The following is a 22410-nucleotide window of genomic DNA, read 5'->3' as shown; positions in this document are numbered from 1 at the left end:
AGGGAGAGCCACTCCTTCACTGTGATTATCAACAATGCAGCCTCTGTAATAAATGTTTCTATTTCTGTTTTTTTAAGTGTCCTTGAATCCTCCGGCCCTATCACAACCTGCTGAAAGACTACAGAACTTGAGGAGGAAACCAAGAAAAAGCAAAGAAGATTTGGTGAAAGCAGTTATGAATCAGTATGCCAGAAAGAATAAGAGGCTGCAGGATGGGAGAGAGAAAATGCATCAGTGGAGGGAAACACAAAGCAGGAGAAAGGAATTGGCTACCAAGAAAAGCACAAAGCAGCTGATAAGCCTCCTGGCATGCCAAACGGACTGTATGCAGTCACTCATAGCCATGCAGGCAGATCACTACTGTGCCAACCCCCACCCCCCCCATCCCAAAGCTCTCTCCCTTGTGCCCCAGTTTGCTCAAACCCCCCTTCTCCAGCATGCTGGTTCTTACCACCACCAGCTGCCCCCAACACCTGTACATTCACCTACCAGCCCTGAGAACTACGACCCTTACCCTATGCACTCAACTCCTGTCACCATGCAGCATATTAATCCTGAAGTGCAGCAGGCATTGCACAGCACTCCAGGCAGGACATACTCAAATCTCTGGCTGTACAGTTCAGCACCCTACCCCCCCTGCCCTTTTATGTACTGTATTTTGAATAAATGATTTCTTGGCTTTTAAAACAGTTATTGCAGAAAGTGAAACATACTGTACCCCAAGGGGAAAAACAGGCACTGCAAATCATTGTAACCACTGCACTTCACTCCCATGCAAGGAACCAAACATTACTGTTGGCTTTCAACCTCAAATTGCTCCCTTAAGGCATTCCTAATCCTTATAGCCCTGTGCTGGGCCTCTCTAGTAGCCCTGCTCTCTGGCTGTGCAAATTCAGCCTCCAGGTGTTGAACCTCGGAGGTCCATTCCTCACCGAATGTTTCACCCTTCCCTTCACAAATATGGAGGGTACAGCACACGGATATAACCACAGGGACGCTGCTTTCCCTCAAGTCTAGCTTCCCGTAAAGACATCTCCAGCGCCCTTTTAAACGGCCAAAAGCACACTCCACAGTCATTCTGCACTGGCTCAGCCTGTAGTTGAACCGGTCCTTGCTCCTGTCAAGTTTCCCTGTATACGGTTTCATGAGCCATGGCATTAAGGGGTAAGCGGGGTCTCCAAGGATCACAATGGGCATTTCGACGTCCCCTACTGTGATCTTGCGGTCTGGGAAAAAAGTCCCTGCCTGCAGCTTCCTGAACAGGCCAGTGTTCCGAAAGATGCGTCCATCATGCACCTTTCCAGGCCAGCCTGTGTTAGTATCAATGAAACGCCCACGGTGATCCAGAAGTGCGTGGAGAACCACAGAGAAATACTCCTTCTGATTAATGTACTCGGATGCCAGGTGGGGTGGTGCCAGAATAGGAATATGCGTCCCATCTATCGTCCCTCCACAGTTAGGGAAACCCATTTGTGCAAAGCTATCCAGAATGTCCTGCACGTTCCCCAGAGTGGCGGTTCTTCTTAGAAGGATGCGATTAATGGCCCTGCAAACTTGCATCAACACTATTCCAATGGTCCACTTTCCCACTCCAAACTGGTTCACGACCGATCGGTAGCTGTCTGGAGTTGCCATCTTCCAGATTGCAATAGCCACCCGCTTCTCCACTGACAGGGCAGCTCTCAATCTCGTGTCCTTGCACCGCAGGGTAGGGGTGAGCTCAACACACAGTCCCATGAAAGTGGCTTTTCTCATCCAAAAGTTCCGCAGCCACTGCTCGTCATCCCAGACTTGCAGGACCATGTGATCCCACCACTCAGTGCTTGTTTCCCGAGCCCAAAGGTGGCGTTCCATGGTGCTGAACATGTCCGTTACTGCCACAAGCAATTTATTGTCACGCGCGTCAGGCGAATCGATATCATCGTTGGACTCCTCACTGTCACTTTGGAGCTGAAAGAATAGCTCAACTGCCAAATGTGATGTGCTGGCGACATTCATCAGCAAAGTCCTCAGCAGCTCGGGCTCCATTTCTAACAGAAATCGTGCTGCAGACTCACAATGGCGCCAAACTGCTGGGATGTGAAGCGATGCACCACGGGGTGTTGGGACAGGAAGCGGAATGACCCGCACCCTTCCGTCCCACTCCCACAACCCACAGCGCCAAAATGGGACAAGGTGCTCTGTGGGATAGCTGCCCACAATGCACCATTCCCAACAGTGCTGCAAATGTGGCCACACTGCAGCGCTGGTAGCTGTCAGTGTGGCCACATTGCAGCGCTTTCCCTACACAGCTGTACGAAGACAGCTGTAATTCCCGGCGCTGTACAACTGTAAGTGTAGGGATATCCTTAGGCTTTGGCTACACTGGCACTTTACAGCGCTGCAACTTTCATGCTCAGGGGTGTGAAAAAACACCCCCCTGAGCGCTGCAAGATACAGCGCTGTAAAGCGTCAGTGTAATCAGGGCCGCAGCGCTGGGAGCGCGGCTCCCAGCGCTGCAAGCTACACCCGTAGAGGATGTGGTTTATGTGCAGCGCTGGGAGAGCTCTCCCCCAGTGCTGGCACTCTGACCACACTCACACTTCCAAGCAAGTGTAGCCATACTCTAAGGGTATGGCTACATCTGGAATTTCAAAGCGCTGCCCCGGCAGCGCTGCGGGAGCGCTGCCGCGGCAGCGCTTTGAAGTGAGTGTGTAGTCAGAGCAGCAGCGCTGGGAGAGAGCTCTCCAGCGCTGCATGTAAACCACATCCCTTACGGGTGTAGCGTGCAGCGCTGGGAGCCGCGCTCCCAGCGCTGCTGCCCTGATTACACTGACGCTTTACAGCGCTGTATCTTGCAGCGCCCAGGGGGGTGTTTTTTCACACCCCAGTTGCAGCGCTGTAAAGTGTGAGTGTAGCCAAGGCCTAAGGGTATGGCTACATTTGGAATTTCAAAGTGCTGCCCCGGCAGCGCTGCGGGAGCGCTGCCGCGGCAGCGCTTTGAAGTGTGAGTGTAGTCAGAGTGGCAGCGCTGAGAGAGAGCTCTCCCAGCGCTGCACATAAACCACATCCCTTACAGGTGTAGCGTGCAGCGCTGGGAGCCGCGCTCCCAGCACTGCTGCCCTGATTACATTGACGCTTTACAGCGCTGTATCTTGCAGCGCTCAGGGGGGTGTTTTTTCACACCCCAGTTGCAGCACTGTAAAGTATGAGTGTAGCCAAGGCCTTAGACAAGTTTGTGGTTTTTTTTTTCTTTTTTCCCCAGGTAGAATACATCCTAGAATACTTAAGGGACTGGCTGAAGGGATCTCTGAGCCATTAGCAATTATCTTTGAGATCTCATGGAGGACAGGAGAGATCCCAGAAGACTGGAAGAAAACAAATATAGTACCTATCTAAAAAGTGGGGGGGAAGGACAACTCAGGGAATTATAGACCACTTGTGACAGTGTACCCCATAAGACATTTATGAGCACCCCCCAAAAGGATGTATGATACAACTGGAATAGGGTTTTGCTACATATGCCACGTAACACATCTATGTAAAGGTTATGATCTACTGGTTATGTTCATCCTAGTTGTATGCAAGTACCATTTGTGTGTTCAAAGTTATGAACATTGGCTGTTTAATTGCTTGACTTTTAAGTGGCCTTAATTAGAACATTTGGTCACTTCTTGGGAAAGGAATGTGCAAGTTAAATGCTCAATCAGGAAGCACTTAACAGACAAAAGAGCTCGGAGGACTCCAAGCCACATAAGAACTCTACCTGAAGATGTTCAAGGTAGCATGTGGGTAATGGCTGCTACTTGCAAGACCTGAGTCATGCATGGGCATGTGACTTGCCCATGTGATTCCAAATCTCCATTTTTTGTGCCTGGATTCTACACAGGGTGATGGGGGGGTCTATTTAAACCTTGGGAGACCCCTCTGCTGTGTCTTCAGCTGGCTAAAGGAGGAGCCTCTCCACCCCTCGCGCCTCCCCAGGATCCTTGAAGGAAACTGGAACAAAGGACAGTAACTACAGGGAGTAGGAGTGAGTGCTGGATCCAGGCTGAAAGGAGATTAGCCTGTAAAAGGGAGCATTCTGGAACTGGTGAGGATCATATCTGTGTTTAGTTTGATTAGATAGACATTTGCACATTTTATTTTATTTTGCTTAACTTACTTTGTTCTGTGTGTTACTACTTGGAACCACTTAAATCCTACTTTCTGTATTTAATAAAATCACTTTTTACCTATTAACTCAGTATGTATTAATACCTGGGGGAGCAAACAACTGTGCATCTCTGAGTGTTATAGAGGGCAAACAATTTGAGTTTACCCTGTATAACATTTATACAAGGTAAAATGGATTTATTTGGGTTTAGACGCCATTGAAATTTGGGCATCTGAGTGTGAAAGACGAGCACACTTCTGTGAGCTGTTTTCAGGTAAACCTGCAGCTTTGGGGCAAGTAATTCAAACCATCTGTCTCTGCTGGAGCAGACGGGAGTGTCTGGCTCAGCAAGACAGGGTGCTGGAGTCCTGAGCTGGCAGGGAAAACAGGAGCAGGGGTAGTCTTTGCACATCGGGTGGCAGCTCCCAGGGGTGTTTCTGTGACCCAACCCATCACACCACTCATCTTTAAATTCGGCATTACTTATAAAGATAATGGAGCAAAGAATTAAAGAATCAATTTGTACCTATCTAGAAGAGAAGGTAATGGTTAACATGTTGGCTTGTTCTTGACACATTTTACTGTCCTTCTTTAACATTGTGGATGTGGGGAAACAGGTGTGATAAGTCTTGACTTCAGTAAGGCTTTTGATACTGTCTCAGATGAGCTTCTCCTAAACAAACTAAGGAACTATAGCCCAGATGAACCTGCTATAAGGTGGGTGCACAACAGCTGGTAAACAATACTCAGAGACCAGTTTTTAGTGGGTCACAGTCAAGCTAGAAGGGCATACTGAGCAGGGCCCTGCAGGGATCAGTGTGGAGTCCAGTTCTAAACAATATTTCCATAGATGATTTGGAAAATGGCATAGAAAGTACACTTAGTCTGCAGTTGATACTATGGTGGGAGGGGTTGCAAGCCCTTGGGAGGACAGGATTTAAATTCAAAACGATCTGGAGAAATGGTCTGAAATAAATAGGATGAAATTCAGTAAAGACAAATGCAAAGTATTACATTGAGGAAGCCACAATCCGGGTGTTGGCAATCTTTCAGTAGTGCTGTGCTGAGTCTTCATTTATTCACTCTAATTAAAGGTTTCACGTGCCAGTAATACATTTTAATGTTTTTAGAACATCTCTTTCTGTAAGTCTATAATATATCACTAAACTATTGTTGGTAAAGTAAATAAGGTTTTTTAAATGTTTAAGAAGCTTCATTTAAAATTAAATTAAAATGCAGAGCCCTCTGGACTGGTGGCCACTGAAAATCAGCTCGTGTGCTGCCTTCGGCACATGTGCCATAGGTTGCCTACCCTGGTATAATCAATTGCACCAATACAAATGACTGCCTGGAAAGGAGTACTGCAGAAAAGGATGTAGGGATTATTGTGGATCACAAACTAGATAATGAGTGAACGTTGTAACACTGTTGCAAAAATAAGCAAACACGATTCTGAGATGTATTAGTAGGAGAGTTTGTAAGCAAGCCACAGGGAAATAATTCTTCTACTCTACTCAGCACCGTTAAGGTCTCAGCTGCAGTACTATGTCCAGTTCTAGGTACCACAGTTCAGGAAAGATGCAGACAAAATTGGAGAAAGTCCAGGGGAGAAGAACAAAAATGATTAAAAAGTCTAGAAAAGTTGACCTAACAGGAACGACTGGAAAAAAAACTGAGTTTGTTTAGTCTGGAGAAAAGAAGACTGAGGGGAGAGATAAGTACATAAAAAACCTGTTCTCCTTACCCACTAAGGACAGGACAAGAAGCAATGGGCTTAAATTGCAGGAAGAGAGATTTAGGTTAGACATTAGGAAAAGTTTTCTGACAGGGCAGTTAAGCACTGGAACAAATTACCTAGGGAGGTTCTGGAATCTGTCATTGGAGGTTTTGAAGAGCAGGTTACATACACCTGGTAGGGATAATACTTAGTTCTGCCTCAGCACAGGGGAATGGACAGGATGACCTCTCATGATCCCTTCCAGTTCTACATTTCTGTGGTTTCTATGTACATGGCATCTCAGCACCACTCCAGGGCTGGCTCCAATCCACACTGGGAGCAGCTTTCTGTCCCCACTGCCTCATATGATAGCGGCTGGGTGGTCTGGGATTGTTGTGGGGAGTTTCATGTGAATGGAGGGTGTCCACCTGCCAACACCTTCCTACACCTGTTGGCAGTCTCAGCAGAGGGCCCTGCTGCCCTGGTACTGCAGCGCATCAGAGAGGCAAGTGACAGACCTCTGGCCCAACTCAGGGGTGGGAAGTGGGAAGTGAGGGTGCCCATCTGCCCAGGGTGAGTGCTGCTTATACAGCTGGAGAACTTACAGGGAGCTTGCTCTCTGTAAGAAAAATATGACCAACTGCTGAGGCTGGGGAATGGGGCAGGGCCCTTTAACACAGGTGGGGCCCCATCACCATCTCTGAAGCCAATTAAATGGGGCTGAGAGCCAGCCACACCCAGTGCCACAGCTGGGCAAGCAGCATGGGGTGCCGTTATTGGCGGCCCCAGCCCAAATTAACGATGCAGCTCCTGGCACATGCTGATGAGCCACAGGGGAAGGAAGTTTCCAAACAGGCCCTTTCCCCTGGGGTTAACGCCTCCCCAGCGAGGAGAAGGGAAAGCGCTGAAAGCAGGCACTGGGGTGCTCAGTCCCTTGGGGTGGGTGCACGGCCTCCTGGGGCTGCCAGTCCATTGCGGTGGGTGGTAGGGATCCCTGGGCTCTCAGCCCCTGGAGGTGGCTACTGGGGATCCCCAGGCTGTCAGCTCGTGGGTGGGGGACATCCTGCTGTCGCTTGGGGTTCCTCTTTCGATGGGTGTGTGGTGCGGAAGTGAGGGGCTGGCCCAGCACTGGGGGAGCTGCTTGGCAATGCTGCTGCCGGAAGTGGTTACAGAAGAGCTGTGCGGTGGGTGGGGCGGGGTGGGGGACCGCTGGCAGAGCCAGGAAGGGAGTTCCTAGCATTAGCACAGTCTTTCCTGAGCAGGAACTGAGAAGGCCCTCTGGGGATCAGGTGTATGAGTCAGGGTGGTGGGTGGGGCTGGGCACCAGGTCCTTGGGTAATGCATGTTGGGGAAGGGCGGCAGTGGCTTGGGGTGTGTGAGGGGGGGAAAGGGCCGGTGACTGGGTACAGGAGCCTGACAAACCAATCCAGCGGTCAGGGCTCCCTAGCTGTGCAGCAGTCGCATCAGGGGCCATGTCTCCACGGTGACTCAAGCAAGCGTGTGGGGATGGGGCATGGCATGAGGGGACCCCTGCCCTGGGAGGGAACCCAGCAGACAGATGCTGCGGGAAAGGGACTCACCGTGTTTCCAAGGTTACGGAGGCCGGTCAGACCCTGCACCGTCTTGGAGTTCTGCAAAGAAAGAGCATCAGGGGCAGATCAATGGCAGGGCTTGGGCGGCTCTCAGGCAGTCAGTCTAAAGCCTGGGGCAGACACAGTGGGGAGCAGTGACCGGAGAGCTGGGGGGCCATGCCCTCTTGCCCCTCTGTAACCCCCTCTGCCTGCCTGAGCATCCATGTAACGATCCAGGCTAGGAGTCAGCCAACAGGCAGCTTTCTACAGATGCTCATTGACTCCTGCATCTCCATAGCCTCTCCAGGGCACAGGCCAGTGTTACTATGTCCATGTTACAGATGGGGAAACAGGCATGAGGCGCAGCAGACACCTGGCCAAGGCCATATGGCCAGGCAGAACTGGGAAGGAGACCCAGGAATCTGGACTACTTGTTCTTTGTTCAGGGTACACCTCCCATTTAAAACAATACTTCAAAGACCACCTCCTCCTGAGACTGGGGAGCATTCCTGGCACCCTCAAGGTAGGACCTGAGCCCTTCCTCCCAGTGGTCATTAGGGATCCAAGTGCCAGAACACCCTGGGGGACCATGAGGGTATAGGAGCCTGGCTGAGTGAGCAGTGTCCCCCTCTAGTGGTTGGTGAACATACAGGGTAACAGCCTACTACTGCTAGCTGCAAGTGGAGTTACTCCTTCAACTTGAGTGGCAGAGGCCTGTGTCTTTGGACCTACGTTCATTCCCAGCTAACAGTAGGGGCGAGGGGTTGTTACATGAAGAGCTGAGGATGCTGACTGCCACAATGGCCAAGCAGTGACCCCAGGAGAAACACTCCAGCCTGCAGTGGGGTGAGAGGTGTAAGCCATGGAAGGTAGAGTATCTGCCCTCCCCTTAAAAGCACTGCCCGTGCCACTGTTCACCCCTATGCACATGTAGACTGCTGCGGCTATGCTGGCAGAGATGGGTCAGAACTGGAACCATTCCCCCACCTCCACTCTGGGCTTGAGGGCTCAGATTAAATGGGATCCGACTCAGCTGCTCAGAGCAGCACAGCCAAGCTGAGCTCAGCTGCAGCTTCTCCTGAGCACTCAGAGCCTTGTCCTTCCTCCAGCCCTTGGGAACTGGGAGGGGAGGGGGCCTGTGAGAGGAACAGTGCTGCCCTGCAGAGCCCATCCTGCCCTGCCCTCAGCCTGGTGCTGACTTGGCTGGGGTGGGGGCAGGCTGGCGAGGGGCGGGGGAATTCGGGCTTTCTCCCTGGAGCTCATTAATTCAGGATTCCTCAAACTCTTGCTGCAAGGGCACAGTCCAGAGATTCCTTCAGACACAAAGCCTGGCCCTGGGCTCAAAGTCCTGGGCAGCCTTTCTTCTGCCGTCTTTCGTCTCTCGCCTGTCTCCTCCCACCCCTTAGCACCAAGAGCTCCCGGGAGCAGAGTTCTGTATGCCAGAGGCGAAGGCAATCCCCACACAGCTGATCTCTGCCCCTGGATTTCCAATTGGGCAGATCCTTGGAGACCAGGATGGGGGTGGCTGCAACACACTGCTGCCCAAAGAGATCCCCTCACTAGTAAGGAAGGGTGGCCCAGTGGTTAGAAACACAGGTTCCCAGCTCTGCCTCAGACTCCTGGTGTGACCTTGAGCAGGTCCCTGGGGATGTGTCCGCGCTGTGGCGGGAGGGAACCCCCACAGCTCGGTGTGCCCAGCTGCGGTGGGGAGTGGGTCCCCCAGTCTGGGTGTGTCCACACTGCAGCAGTGAGCGAGAGAGTTTAAATGGGATTCCTTGCTCCTGCTAGGCTGTTGCTGAAGGACCAGTAAGTACAGTGGGACTGAGAGAAGCCCAAAGGGAGGAACTTAAATAGCAACCAGCCTGTGCCATCACCTTTCTTACTGGTTAACAGCTCTGTCACTCTATGAGACCCAATGGGAAGCATGCCCCCTGTTCCAACCTGAGAGCGGAAAGTAACAGCCGTCAGGGGGAGGGTTGTTTGGGGTCCCAGCCTGCTGAGCCCCTGCAATGTAGCCGGATCAGGGGACGGGAAGCCAGGACTCCTGGGAATCTGTTGCTGAGCCATAACCCCACTGGGATTGACACCATACAGTGCATAGGAGACAAACTCATCGTGCGGCCCAGAAGCAGTGCAGCCGGCACTGACAGAGGGCAGCCATGCCCAGAGAACCCTGGGCAGGGGTTGGGGAGGATGCCCATTGCCTGTAATATTGAACTAGGATGTGAAAGCAGCTTTCTGTCACTAGTTTCACCCACCCAGCCTGACCTGGGTGCCCAGTTCAGGCAGCTGGAAGAGCCCCACTAAGCATGAAACGCTCCATCTGGGAGAGCATCAGGCAACCAGACCTTTGAAACTCCATCTGTCTAGCTAAAGTACACTCACTGAACTGCAGGCCAGCCTGGTTCAGCATGGCAGCCGACTCTGCCAATCTCCCTGCCGCCCAGAGCAACAGTCCTGTGAGCTTCCTCACAGCAGTGCCCTGACACTGCCAGCCAGAGTGACAGCGCTGTGATGTGCCTCACAGCAGTGCCCTGACTCTATCATCTAGGAAAAGGCAATGTGAGCTTGCACCAAGTGGTAGGTCTCCAGTGGCAAGAGCTCCCTTTCAACAATACCCTGTCAACGCCAGCCTAGGACAGCTGGAGCCGGGAGGCATCTCAGGCAAAGCGCAGAGACAAGTGACAGACTCCAGCAACTGGGCAAGTTAAAACTGACATGCATCCTAGCCATGTTACCAGAAAAAAGAGAGCAGGGACAGGCAGAGAAATGGGCAGTGCTGGGACCAGGAGCACAAACCCATGGGAGAAGAGAACTATGGGATGGAACAGATGACACAGACACATGGGGGGGAATAGACTTGGCCAAGACCACAGAGTCAGTGGCAGAACTGGGGAAAGAACCCAGGAGTCCTGATTTCCTGCACTACGCTCTAAGTGCTTAGATACCAGTCCATCCTGGGGCAGAGGCTAGAATCAGGAGCCCGGATGCCCATCCCTGTGCTCTCACCACTAGCCCAGCCTGCCTCTGTGGGCAGGAGGAGGAGTGCTGGGAGCCCAGGGGTGTGAGATGTCGGAAGGCTGGGCTGTGGCTCTGTAGGTCTCCAGACGCCAGCAGCATGCAGTGCTCAGGGGGTTAAGAAAGAGACTCTCACCCTCCACCCCATGTGAGGCTTAATGTCAGTGACGTTACCGCTCCCCCCGAAGCAGCAAGAGGAAGGGGAAGGGGAGGGCGCTGTGCTAGCAGCTCCAAAATAGCAGCGGCTGGTGTGTGTGTGGGAGGCCCCAGCAACAGCCCAAAATAACCCAGCTACAATTACACATGCTGCTTAGTGACAGCGTGGGCGTCACAGGCTGAGTCCCCATGGGGAACGGGGCCAGGTCATCCATGCCCAGTCCCTGCCCTGCTTACAACCAGGGCGACTGGGCAGGTGACGGTGGACCCTAATCTGACCCAAGAACAGCAGGGCTCTGGGAGCTGGGCCTGGCTGCCCCACAGCAGCGCCCTGTCACTGCCAGCTAAGGGGATTCCTTAGCAGGCAGTGATGTAAGCCTTCCCACAGCAGTGCCCTGCCGGTCCCTGACACTCCTCACCCTGGCTCCGACCCTCTCTGGACATTTTAACCATCTCTCTTTTAGGACGACTCCTGCTCTGGCCCCGGAGCTCCCAGCAAAGCCAAGGAGCCCCTTGTAATTAGGCCTCAGGGATGGGCTGTCTAGTGAAGAAACGGCTACAGCTGAGGAAGGGAGGAATCCCCAGGCCTGGGCTCACCCCTCCCTCCCACTCTGTGAGTGAGCCAAAGTTGAGTCAACAGCCCCCTGGGTAGCATGATAAAGGGGGACAAGCCCCAGGGCAGGATCCTCCGATGGCCCTGCAAGAGGCCTGCTGTGGGGCTACCGTGCAGGGAAGCATCAACAGGCGCATCTTGGTACTTCAGAACCAAATGCTGATAAATAGGCAGAGCCGATCTAACTCGCACCTGAATCAGCTGCAGGAGACAGGCCAGGACATGGCCTGACTTCCGTACACCGCCTCCTGGCTACTCAGCACAGGAAGCCTCCGAACCCTGCGAGCTTCCCCTCAGCAGTGCCCTGACTCAGTGAGAGCTGGGCACCTTGTGCAGAGCCCAGAAAGCAGTGACTGATCTGGCAGATGGTTATGGAAAAACTGACAAGTGGCCTCCTGGATTATCATACAGGGGAGAGGAGTGGGAGAGGCAGCGAAGAGGTGAGGGGGATGAGCAAAGGCAGCGAGGCATGCATGCCGGCTGCCTCCGGTCATTGTAACGCTGCAGGAATTCAGCTGAGTCTGTGCCCTTATCAAAAGGGACTGATGCAAGTGGTAGGGATGGGGGATCTCCCATCCTACAGCCACCAGGTCCATATAAGCCCGTAGGTGGAGCAGCAGGGACTGGGGAGGTTCTTAGGGAGTGACAGCCAGGGGGGAGCACAGACGGAGCTGATTTATCAGCTAGAGGGGGTGAGTTGCTGGAAGGGCCCCCTGCCTAGTTGGGCCTCTCTCCACAGTCCCCTGAGGCCCCACTTACCCCCCATTAAGGTACATTCCCCATAAAGCCCTTCCTGGCTCCTACTATAGACCATCCCCGGGGGCTGCCCAGGAATTTGTCTCCCCAAAATCATGTGGGCTGGCTTTGGCCAGCTTCCTCTCCCCTGGCTCTGCCCCTCAGCACAGGGGCTGGTGAGGCGGGATGTGGGTAGCAGAGGAGGGCGAGATGCAGAGGACAAGGAGGGAATGACCAGCAGAGAAGACTGGAAGGACAGGGCAAGGGCAGCAGGCTGCAGCTCTGGTTGGGGTAGCATGCGGCTGGTTCTCTTCCTGTTCTCAAACTCTCCTTTGGGGCCCTGACATACGCCGAGCCTCCCCACGATCTTCCCCAGCTGCACAGGCTGGAGCTTGCTCCTCTAGTGCAGACTCTTAGGAAACCAAGAGTGCCCTGGGAGGCGAGTGCTGCTCCCCGGCCACGGGCAGGGAGCTCGCCCAAGGCGAGCGGCACTCGCACTGGGACAGGAGTAGACGGCAACCTCTCCCACAGCCAGCGCTCTGGCCTCCCTCCCCAGAGTGCCTCCTGCTGGGGAAAGGCCAGGAGCGGAGTAGCTGAGAACTCCTCCCACAGCCCACGCTCCTGCCCACTCTATACTGGGAGACAGACCACAGCTGGATCTGGAGCAGCTAATGTCCGTGTGCTGTGAGAGGGCACCTTGCTGGAAGGAGATCAGCTGTTCCCCTTGGGCAGAGGCCTGATAATGCTGGGGAGCTATTGTACAGCATGTGCTCCTCCCCCATGATTTGATGCTGGTTAATCCCCTTCCCCAGCCCTGGCCTTTATTTAGGACATGGGCACAGCCCGGATGGGTGAAATTGAACTGAGGAGCACAGGCAGAACACAAGATGTCCCCGCGCAGGGTTCGCTGGACTGGAGAGATCAGGCAGGACTGGCTCCCCTCTCTTGGCTGTGGGACGCGACGCTCCCCACACCCCCAACCCTGGTCTCTTTAGCCCCTCGAGCTCCCTGCTGGAGCAGAACATGAGGTGCAGCGGCACCAGCAGCACACAGGGAGTCACAGAGATGGAGCCACATGAGGGCTGGAGACTCTTACATAAACTCCTGCAGCCTCACACCCCCTTTGCTCTCTCCATTCATCCCACCTAACAAAGGAATGAACCTGCCCTGAGCCTCGGGTGCTGCGGCTCTTGCCCGTAGGGGCCCCCGGGGCGCCCAGTGGGACTCCTCACACAAACAGGCCAACCTCAGCCCTGTTTACACTTCACCTGGGGCCAATATGGCCCAGGATTCTGCTTATACGAAAAGGGACACTGAGGCACAGGGAAGGGGGAAGAGACTTAGTCAAGATCACACAGTGAGTCAGAGCTGGGAAAAGAACCAAGGGGTCTGGACTCCCATTCCCTTGCTGCCCTGGCCACTAGACCCCGCTCCCATCCCAGAGTCAGGGACAGAACCCAGGAGTCCTGACTCCCAGTTCCTCCTCGCACTAGCCATTAGACATACTTCCTCTCCCAACAAAAGCCAGAGGAAACTGACAAAATCCTTTTCTGATCCACTGACTAGCTAGCCTGCAGCCGTCACAAACCCACAGCGGGACTGATGTCCCAGCGCAATAGATCCTCATCCCCCTGACAGCACCCCGCTCCGGGTCAGTCCTGAGCAGGGGCAGGTCTGGGGAGGGCAAGGGCAGTTACAGGCGCATTCGCATTAGAGGAAAGTCTGAGCCGTTTGGGATCCGCTGCAGGTGCACAGTGGTTCTCCTCCCAGGCTGGGGGACAGAGCACAGCAAGTCTGAGGCAGAGCCGGGAAGAAGTTCTGGCAGACGCTTGCTGATCTCACTACTAGTCCACCCTGCCTCTCACCCGCACAACAGACCTGGCAAAAGCAGCCAACAGAGCCTAGGCTCTGGGTGGCAGACCCAGCACTGCCAGCGCCCCACCTGGGGATGAGTGCAGGAGGGGGTACCCTGGCCTCAACAGCATTTAACACCATGCCAAGCAGGGGCATTGCCAGGAGCTGGGGAGCCTCCCCCACCCCCTGCCAAAGCTAAGGTGCAGGGCAGTGCCCGGGTGGGACGCAGGCCACCCCCACCCCCCAAAACAGGGCAACACAGGACAGTTCTCTCTACCTTGGTCTTGTTGAGAAGGAGCCCCACGAAGGTGGAGACCACCAGGGATCCCGGCATGGAGGTCCTGCCGGGGCGCAGCTCCTTGTGCAAGCCGGGGAAAGCGGGGGGCTCCTCGGGCATGGTGACGGTGTAGGAATTCCGCATACTGCCCGGCTCCCAGAGTCAGAGCCCGGGCATTGGGCAGGGGTGGGGGGCTGCAGCTTCGGGGAGATTCCCCCGGTGTCCTGGGCGTGGGAAGTTTGTGCTGCAGCCAGGGGCGCTCCCTGCCCGCCCGGCTTGGGCACGGATCAGCACGGCCAGGAACCTGCGCTGCGACCCCAGCCCCTTGCGCTGCGCTCTCCTCTCCTGCTGCCGGCCGCTTGCAAACTCCGCTGCCTGCCTGGCTCTCCGGCCCGGCCCCGCCTGGCTCCTGCCGCTCCGTGCAAACCGAGCTGCTGACGGCACCTGGAGGGCTCTGACATCAAGACGGGGGAGGCGCATAGCGCTCGCTCCGGCGGCCCACGCCGCCACAGGACGGGAAGGGGTAGCCGAGGGGGGCACGCGTGGGGCGGCTCTGCAGGGCAACGCACAGCGTCATAGCAACCCTGGCTGGGGGGATTGGGGCCCACGCATGCCGGGCTGCAGCCCTGTCCCGCCAGCGGGGATGGGCTGTGAAACTGAGACAGGCTGCAAAAAACGGGACTTTAGGCTGCCGGCAGGCTGAGAAACCCCTGCCCTGCATGCTGACCAATAGTGGCTCCTTGTCTGTCTGTCTCCAGCTCCTCTCGCCTGTTTTAGCCTTTGATCAGAAGCTCTCCAGGCAAGGGACTAGCTTTTCGTTCCCTGCTTGTACAGCGCCGAGGACAAGGGGCCACAACTGGCGCTCCTAGGAGCAGGGGCGGCTCCAGGCACCAGCACGCAAAGCGCGTGCCTGCAGCGGCAAGCCACGGCGGGCGCTCTGCCGGTCACCGCGAGGGCAGCAGGCAGGTTGCCTTCGGTGGCATGCCTGTGGGGGGTCTGCTGGTCCCTCGGCTTCGGTGGACCTGCTGCAGGCTGCCACCGAATCTGCGGGACCGGGGACCTCCCGCAGGCAAGCTGCCGAAGGCAGCCTGCCTGCCGTGCTTGGGGCGGCAAAATACCTAGAGCCTCCCCTGCCTAGGAGCTACCTTCATATAAAGACACAATGAACTGATTTAAACCAGTGGCTGCCAATCTTTCCACACTACTGGACCCCTTTCAGGAGCCTGATTTGTCTTGTGTACCCCCAAGTTACACCTCACTTGAAAAGTACTTGCTTACAAAATTAGATACGAAAATATAAAAGTGTCACAGCACACTAGTACTGGAAAACTGTGTACGTTTTCATTTTTACTATGTAATTACAAAATAAACCAACTGGAATATAAATACTGTACTTACATTTTAACATATAGTATATAAAGCAGCATAAACAAGTTATTGTCTGTATGAAATCTTAGTTTGTACTGACTCTTCTAGAGCTTTTCCTGTAGCCTGCTGTAAAACTAGGCAAATATCTAGATGAGTTGATGTACCCACTGGAAGACCTCTGAGAACCTTTAGGGGTACAGGCACCCCTGGTTGAGAACCGCTGGTTTAAACGATGGCAACTCTGACAATTAAATAGACTAACTCCTGAGTAAGGTCAATTTCGCCAGCCTTAGTAAATACAGAGTTTGCTGACATGGGAAAGTGGCACCAATATATGTTAAAGTGTGACTTTAAACCATTCAGTTAAAGTGGTGCCAAGGGCCATGTGGATCTTATTAGGATTTAAACAAGGCTTAGTGCAGTTTAACTTACATCCGTTAGGAACGGGCTGAAGTTAACCCCAAAGAAGTCCCTCCTCTATTGAACACCCAGCTTTTTGCACTGGTTTAACAAGACAGGTTGAAATGCTGATTCAGGATAGTTTGGTGCAACTTTTCCATGTAGAGGAGTCTTACAAGGAGCAAGTTAAAGTGACAGAATGGATATGAGTGTCCACACAGAGGTCTGTATTCATTTTCAAACTAGTTTAAGTGAAACCAGCATTAACTTGTGTGTGGAGACAAGCTCACAAGGTGTGTAGTTCTGCTCCTGGGGGATCATACTACCCTCTACTGGAGACCCGAGAGGAACTGTATTCTGCTTTACGGCTTGGCAACACTCGGACAGCTGGTTGTGTCAACAGAGGCTCATCATTGGATTGAACTGAATTGCTATTTTTCAGTACATTTTTGGCCTCAACATTTTTTTTTTAAATTATTTTCTACTTTAATTTCTTTTTTCCCACACTAGTAGGAAACAAACCTCAACCTGAAGACTCATGCTATTGATTCCCTTTTGAATGGTCACTGAACCTGTGATTCAGAAATAAAACTGTAATATTGCCTCCAGCATGTCCCTGTACTGCTGTCCTCTGCTGGATTAAATCAGAACTGCACAGCAGTGTGCCATAGGACTGATACTGCTTATAGTGAATGGAGATTCTCCTTTGGCTCAGAAAGATGGGCCTGGGCTAGCGGGAGGAATTGGGTTCCATCTTGGCTGCTACTGTGCTCTTCCAACTGGCCACTGATTTGCTACACTTAGCACTTGGGCAACACTGGGCACAATCCTGAAACCGTTACTCAAGCAAAACTCCTGCTGGTCCTGATGAGAGCTCTGGCTAAGCAAAGACAAGAGGTGCAAGCTCTCATCTGATCTGCTATAAGGAACCTATCACGATGGTATCCCATGAGAGCTGACTGTGAGGCAGGTAAATATTATTCGCCCCATTTCAAATCTGGGGAAACTGAGGCACAGAGTGGTGCAGTGACTTGCCTGAGTTTCTGCAGCGAAGGCAGCAGCAGAGCTGGGCAAAGAACCCAGGTGTCCTGACTCTGGGGGCACGTTCAGGCAACACAGCTCTCTCAAATCACAGAAATACAGTTCTGTGTCAGTCTGTTAACTGACTGACTGCCAGGCTGGTGGACTGATAGAGAGCACAAGGGGCTGCATCGACACAAAAGCGCCACGTGTCAGGTGTCTTTACCGTCTGCTCTGGGTAAATTTCCATTATTAGCCGCAGCATGTTTTCCTCCTGGGTATTTGGAAAAACAGACTGACAGCTTCTGCCCAACACAAACTGGCTTCCAAGCCTCCAGCTAACACTCCAAGCAGCACGGTTCACATGAGCGGCTCAGGTCCAGCACGCAGGTCATTCTCCTAATAACCACATTAGGTGAAGCAAAGAAGCCACCCCGCTCCGATCACCCCACTCCGGGAGTTGGGGACAGGAGAGGCTCTGGGTGGTTGTTATTTTAATGCTAATTGCTCCACAACCAAGGTAGCCTCCTCCATCCCCAGATTGAGGCTTCTGCAGACACATTCTGGGGGAGCTAACTATAGGTTGGAGGGTGAGAGGAGGACACTATTTCTGGCAGCTTTAAAAATACCCAAGGCAGTGCCTTGCCGCATTCATCTGCAGGGGACTTAGATTTTCTCATCAAAGTGTGACAGTCATTTCATTTAACACCGTGTGTATATATATACACACACCAAGAGTATACTGTACACAGGCACATACGCAACATGGACGCAGATGCCTACCCTCACTCCCAACTCACAGCCTACACTGTACACACACACACACACACACACAATGGCCTGCACTCTGCCCCCCCGGATGTAGGCCTGGCAGAATTCAATTCTTTTTACATCATTTCAGTGGTACTGTCAGTTTCTTTTAAAACTTTTAAAACTGTTTCCACTGTCAAAGTTGCGGGACGTTTTGGGAATGGGAACAATAAGTATTGTATGACAGTTGATGCTAGGTTTCAAAAAATCTGTCCATTTCAAATACTATAGATTGAAATGTATTTTCATCGGTTTGTGCGTGTGTGGAGAAATCAGTGTTTACCAACAAAAATCTAATCCTTCCAAGCTTAAATATACTGTGTACACACACACACCCTCACATGTACACATGCAGGGTACACACATTCACACGCACAGTATATAGACACACACACTATATACACACAAACTGATTACACAGGAAGACACACACAAACAAAAGTGTATACTCTACACACACGTAATCACACACTGTATAAACAGACGCACACCAAGTAACTGCAAAGACCAGGTCAAACCCAACCATGCAACGTGAAGCCAGGCTCCTAAGGATTCCTGTCACAGAGGGTCCATCCTAGCAGGACTCTCCATGCAGCGCGACAGAGAAGCTGGAGCAGACCCACACTAATACAGACTGGCAGATCGCGCACTAGACATGGAAAACGGGAGACAGCACAAAGCCAGAGGACAGCGATCGTGCAGCCAATGAGCCAGGGGTGAGATCTGAAGAGAGGGGTGGGGGTGCTGCATGGCTGGGGGTGCTGCATGGCGGAGCAGCCTGTCACCTGCTCAGGTGAGCACAGAGCAGGGGATGAATCCCAGACCCCCTGAGATGGCCCGTGCAGGGAGCTCCATTCACTCCCCAGGCAGCTGGTTCACCCTCAAACTCCCTGGTGATGTCCCCATGACGGCATCAGGATGTGTGTGTGAGGAAGGGACAGCAGATACTCTCCAAGCAGCCTCAGAAAGCAGGGGGCACATGTGCCCCAGCTTTGCCCTCTAGGCCATGCTTAGAAGGTCAGCCAGTTGGTTCTCAGCCACTCAAGTGTTTTCTCTGCTCTCCCAAGTAGCACCAAGCCCTCCCTCCCCTCTGGCCAGCTCAGGTCTCTTGCTCTAGATGCTCTAGCCTCGGTTGTGTTACGCAGGCCCAGACAGCACTGACCCCAAGTCGGGCCAGAGTCACCCAACGGAGCTCTGGGAACCATTCTGGGCAGGTGGTGCCCAGGGGCCAGGCTGCTCCAGCTCAGCAGGTCCTACAGCATGTCAGGGGTCATTATGGGATGGAGCACCTGGGGGTGAACCCTTTACCCTCCTGGCCCCAAATCACACTGTGCAAACTCACGTTCCCAGGCAGCTTCCTACTCTGCCGGCAGCTCTGCAATGAGCCATCAGCTGCAGGGACAGTCCAAGGCCAGAACCAGGGGGCAAAACCCAACCCCTTCCCCAGAGTTTGGGGCTGGTTCTCCTCCAGAGCCAGGACCGAATGGACTCATCTCCCATCCCAGCAATGCAAAGAACAAGTCAGTAAAGAGACACCACAAACCTGGCTCAGCAGCTAGGGAACAGGGCATGTGCTCTTTCCCCTCTAGCGGGCATCGAGTCCAATCTGGTTACAGGTGAGGAGGACTGGCTGGCTTGGGCGGGTGGGCCATGGGACACGGGATTTTTCCCCTCCAGGGCACTGGTTTCAGTTTGGCCCCTGGTCAGTCGTGGATGAAAGTTGTTACTCACTGCAAGGGACAACCTGTGCCAAGCAGAGCAACCGCTGCATCCCTGGACCCTACGGTTTCATGCTGCCCATCCCCACCACAGGGTACATGAAGGCTTGCCATGTCCCTTGCTGCCAGTGGGGTAACATGAGCTAGGGCCATAACCACACAGCTGTGGTGGAATCTGGAGAGAGGCCCCTGCGAGTCAGCTAACAACAGGCTGCCTAGAAGCCGGGTTATTGACAGAACGCAGCAGGGCTCTGTGAGATCACAGAGGGGAGCAGAACCCACAGCTCCAGGAGCTGTTGCAGAAGACAAAGCGGGGCGGGGACCATCCTGAAACCATCGTCCCCACTGTCCCAAGGCTTGGTGCAGCTCTCAAGCAGTGACCTTCCCAGCAGAGGATGCCAAGAGCCAGCTGGCAGTAAAAGGCCAATGGGTTCAGGCACTGGCTGCAGGCCAGTCCCAGGAGCTGGTTGGGACAGAAGCGTGAGTGGCTGGCGGCAATTTTATGGGTGGCTGCAGCCACCAGATACTCAGTTCACCTCACGTTCTGGGCAGTTAATGGGGCCGCACAAGTCCGGGAGCTCTACCAACACAGCTGGGAAGCAAAGGGTGCCCTGCCAACCCACCCCCTCTGGGTGAGCTCACTGACTGCCTTGCCCTTTCGGCACTGAAAGGACATTTGTTCAAGAAGCTTCACAGCTGGGGTCAGACTGCTGTCCCCAGTGGCAAAGTAAACTGAGGCACAGAGCACTGCAATCACATGGTCAAGGGCAGAGAACAAGACTAGAACTCTGGAGTCCAGACTTCTTTACCACTAGACAACGTTCCTTTCCAGAAACAAGAACAAGATCTGGGAGCCCTGACTCCCATTCCTCCTGCTCTTGCCATTAGACACTACTCCCCTTCCATCACTGGGAACTGAACTCCCAGATTCTTGCTCCAGTAACTGTGATCTTTGCTTTCCATCACCCAACATCCTAAATGACCCAGGCTGAGGTTGAGGGGGAAACGGTTTGGGGACTGGGTAGCCAAGGGAGCACAGCTTCAAAGACACAACACCTCCAAAGTGACCGCAAGTAACCAGCGTGACCCACGCCTCCTGGTTAATGGAGCAGAACCGATCGGAGACCTGGATCAGCAGCCTCTCCCACCCTTCCCCACAAGCTGCTTCCGGAGCTTTGTGTTTGTGGTTTAATTATTTTTTATGATTTTGCTTCTTGGCTCGGGAAAAAAAAAATAAGACCGGAAAACAGCAGAGAACATTAAACTGCCAATGAGCACCATAACCTCTGGCCAGGACAGCTGCCCTGACACTGCACCTCCTGATCCCCCCCACCCCTATTAGTACCATCACCACTGCCATCACGCCTATGCCCCCAAACCTAAAGCCGGGTACAACTTTTGATTAAAAGTTTTTTGGGTGAAAAATGCAGATTTGGGTCGACCTAAACAGTCCACAACTTTGTGTTGATTTCGGGACGTTGCTGCTATGAAAGAAAAAAAAATTGAAAAAAAATTTCCAAAAAAGCCAGAGTCTTTTGACCTTTCGATTCAAAACAACCTTCCTTTCTTTAAGTATATTAAAAATGGTGCCGGGGTGGGGGGGAAATAAAGCCCAACATCAAAAAAAATGTTTTTTGATTCACGGAAAATTTCATTTTCGATTCAACTTGAAATGATTTCCCGCCAGCGAACAGAAAAATCCATTGCTCATACAGTTCTGACCGAAACCCTGCTGTGTTAGGAGAGGCTCTGACACATCGCCGGAGGTGGGCCGGGGTCCGGGCTAAGGTCACTGTTAAGAACATACTACGTGTTTTGTTATAACACAGTAAACACTAAGGCACTGCCTGGGAAAAGCCGATTGGGATCACAGAGGGGGAGAAAAGAAAGAGTGCTCAGGATCAGGGTGGCAGAGGGGAGGAATGCCAAGCTTGGGGTATGGCGGGAGTCCCTGGATCAGGGTGGATTGTGACAGGCATCTGTGGGCGGCCTAGGGCACAGGAAGAAGCCTGAAGACAGACTTCTCCTGCCCACCATGCTGTGTCTATGAAAAAGCTGAGCTGTCTGCAGAGAATGTAACCCCATTCCAGGCCCCAGGGAGGAGGTGGGAACGGCCTACCTGCAGAATGCAACGAATGGGGAATCACACTGCCTGCAGAAGACACCTGATAGGGGGCCTGCGGGGGACCCAGTCAGGCCTCTGACCCCCCACCCCAGTAAATGATCCCCCCACAGGGAGGGGAGAGGCCCCCACGACTGCCAGACTGTGTCACACACTGCATGGATGGTGGTGGCAGGCGTGAGGCCTGATGGCTAATGAGATCGGGATGGTAGGGTCCATAGAGACGGGTACGTCAGTGCCACATGTAATCTGTGGTTTGGAGTCAAATCTCGTCTTTACTAGGAGGAGAACCCAAAGCCCTACGCAGCCTGTGCATTTTTGCTGGGGAAGCAGAGGTACTGGCATTGCCAGAGACCGGGTACCGAGCACAGCCTACTGAACCAGGAGTTCAGACTCCCCTGCCCCTCTGTTCTAGCCATCCGAGCGGGTGGCTGCAGTCGGGTCGACACTCTAGTGCTGCTGTGCGTGAGCTGTGTTTGGAATGGTGGTGGTGGCGGCGAGGGGGAAATGACACCAAATACTCCTCCCCCCACCAGCCATGAGTGTAATGGGAGCTACAGAGCTGCCAGGGGAGAGGGAGAGGGAGAGCTGGGTGCACGCGGTGACAGATCAGACAGACCCTGCTCCCGACTCTCTGCTACCTTGTCTTGTCACTGACACCTGTTCAGAGCACGTCTAGAACAAACCCACCCTGCCTTGGCAGCACTGAAGCCCCCACGCACCAGTGTCAGCGATTACATGGAGCTGGTAGACCCAGACTCAAGTGCTCCGCAAAGCATCCAGTCCTAGCAGAAGCCGCGCTTCCCCACCCCCTGACAGACGCACCGTGTGCGGCCACATGTTAGAGCCTGCAGGGAGGAGACTAGAGCCTGGCGTCAGGATTTGTCTTCCCTGCAA

At 53.5% G+C, this 22410-nt stretch overlaps 1 protein-coding gene across 4 annotated transcripts in view; it reads right to left on the bottom strand.

The window, feature by feature from the left end:
* Positions 1 to 22410, bottom strand: part of USP2 (ubiquitin specific peptidase 2) — a 70017-nt gene that overhangs the window by 31023 nt on the left and 16584 nt on the right. For 3 of the 4 annotated variants that reach the window (XM_050922056.1, XM_050922057.1, XM_050922055.1), the window contains exon 3: positions 7433 to 7483. In XM_050922056.1, coding sequence (XP_050778013.1) covers positions 7433 to 7483 — 51 coding nt within the window. Of the gene's footprint in view, positions 1 to 7432; positions 7484 to 14076; positions 14409 to 22410 lie in introns of those variants that run through there. The other variant, XM_050922058.1, reaches the window with a different exon arrangement.

Source organism: Gopherus flavomarginatus, chromosome 13, assembly GCF_025201925.1.
Source record: "Gopherus flavomarginatus isolate rGopFla2 chromosome 13, rGopFla2.mat.asm, whole genome shotgun sequence".
Classification (NCBI taxonomy): Eukaryota; Metazoa; Chordata; order Testudines; family Testudinidae; genus Gopherus; species Gopherus flavomarginatus.
This window is presented reverse-complemented; position numbering and strand designations above follow the sequence as displayed.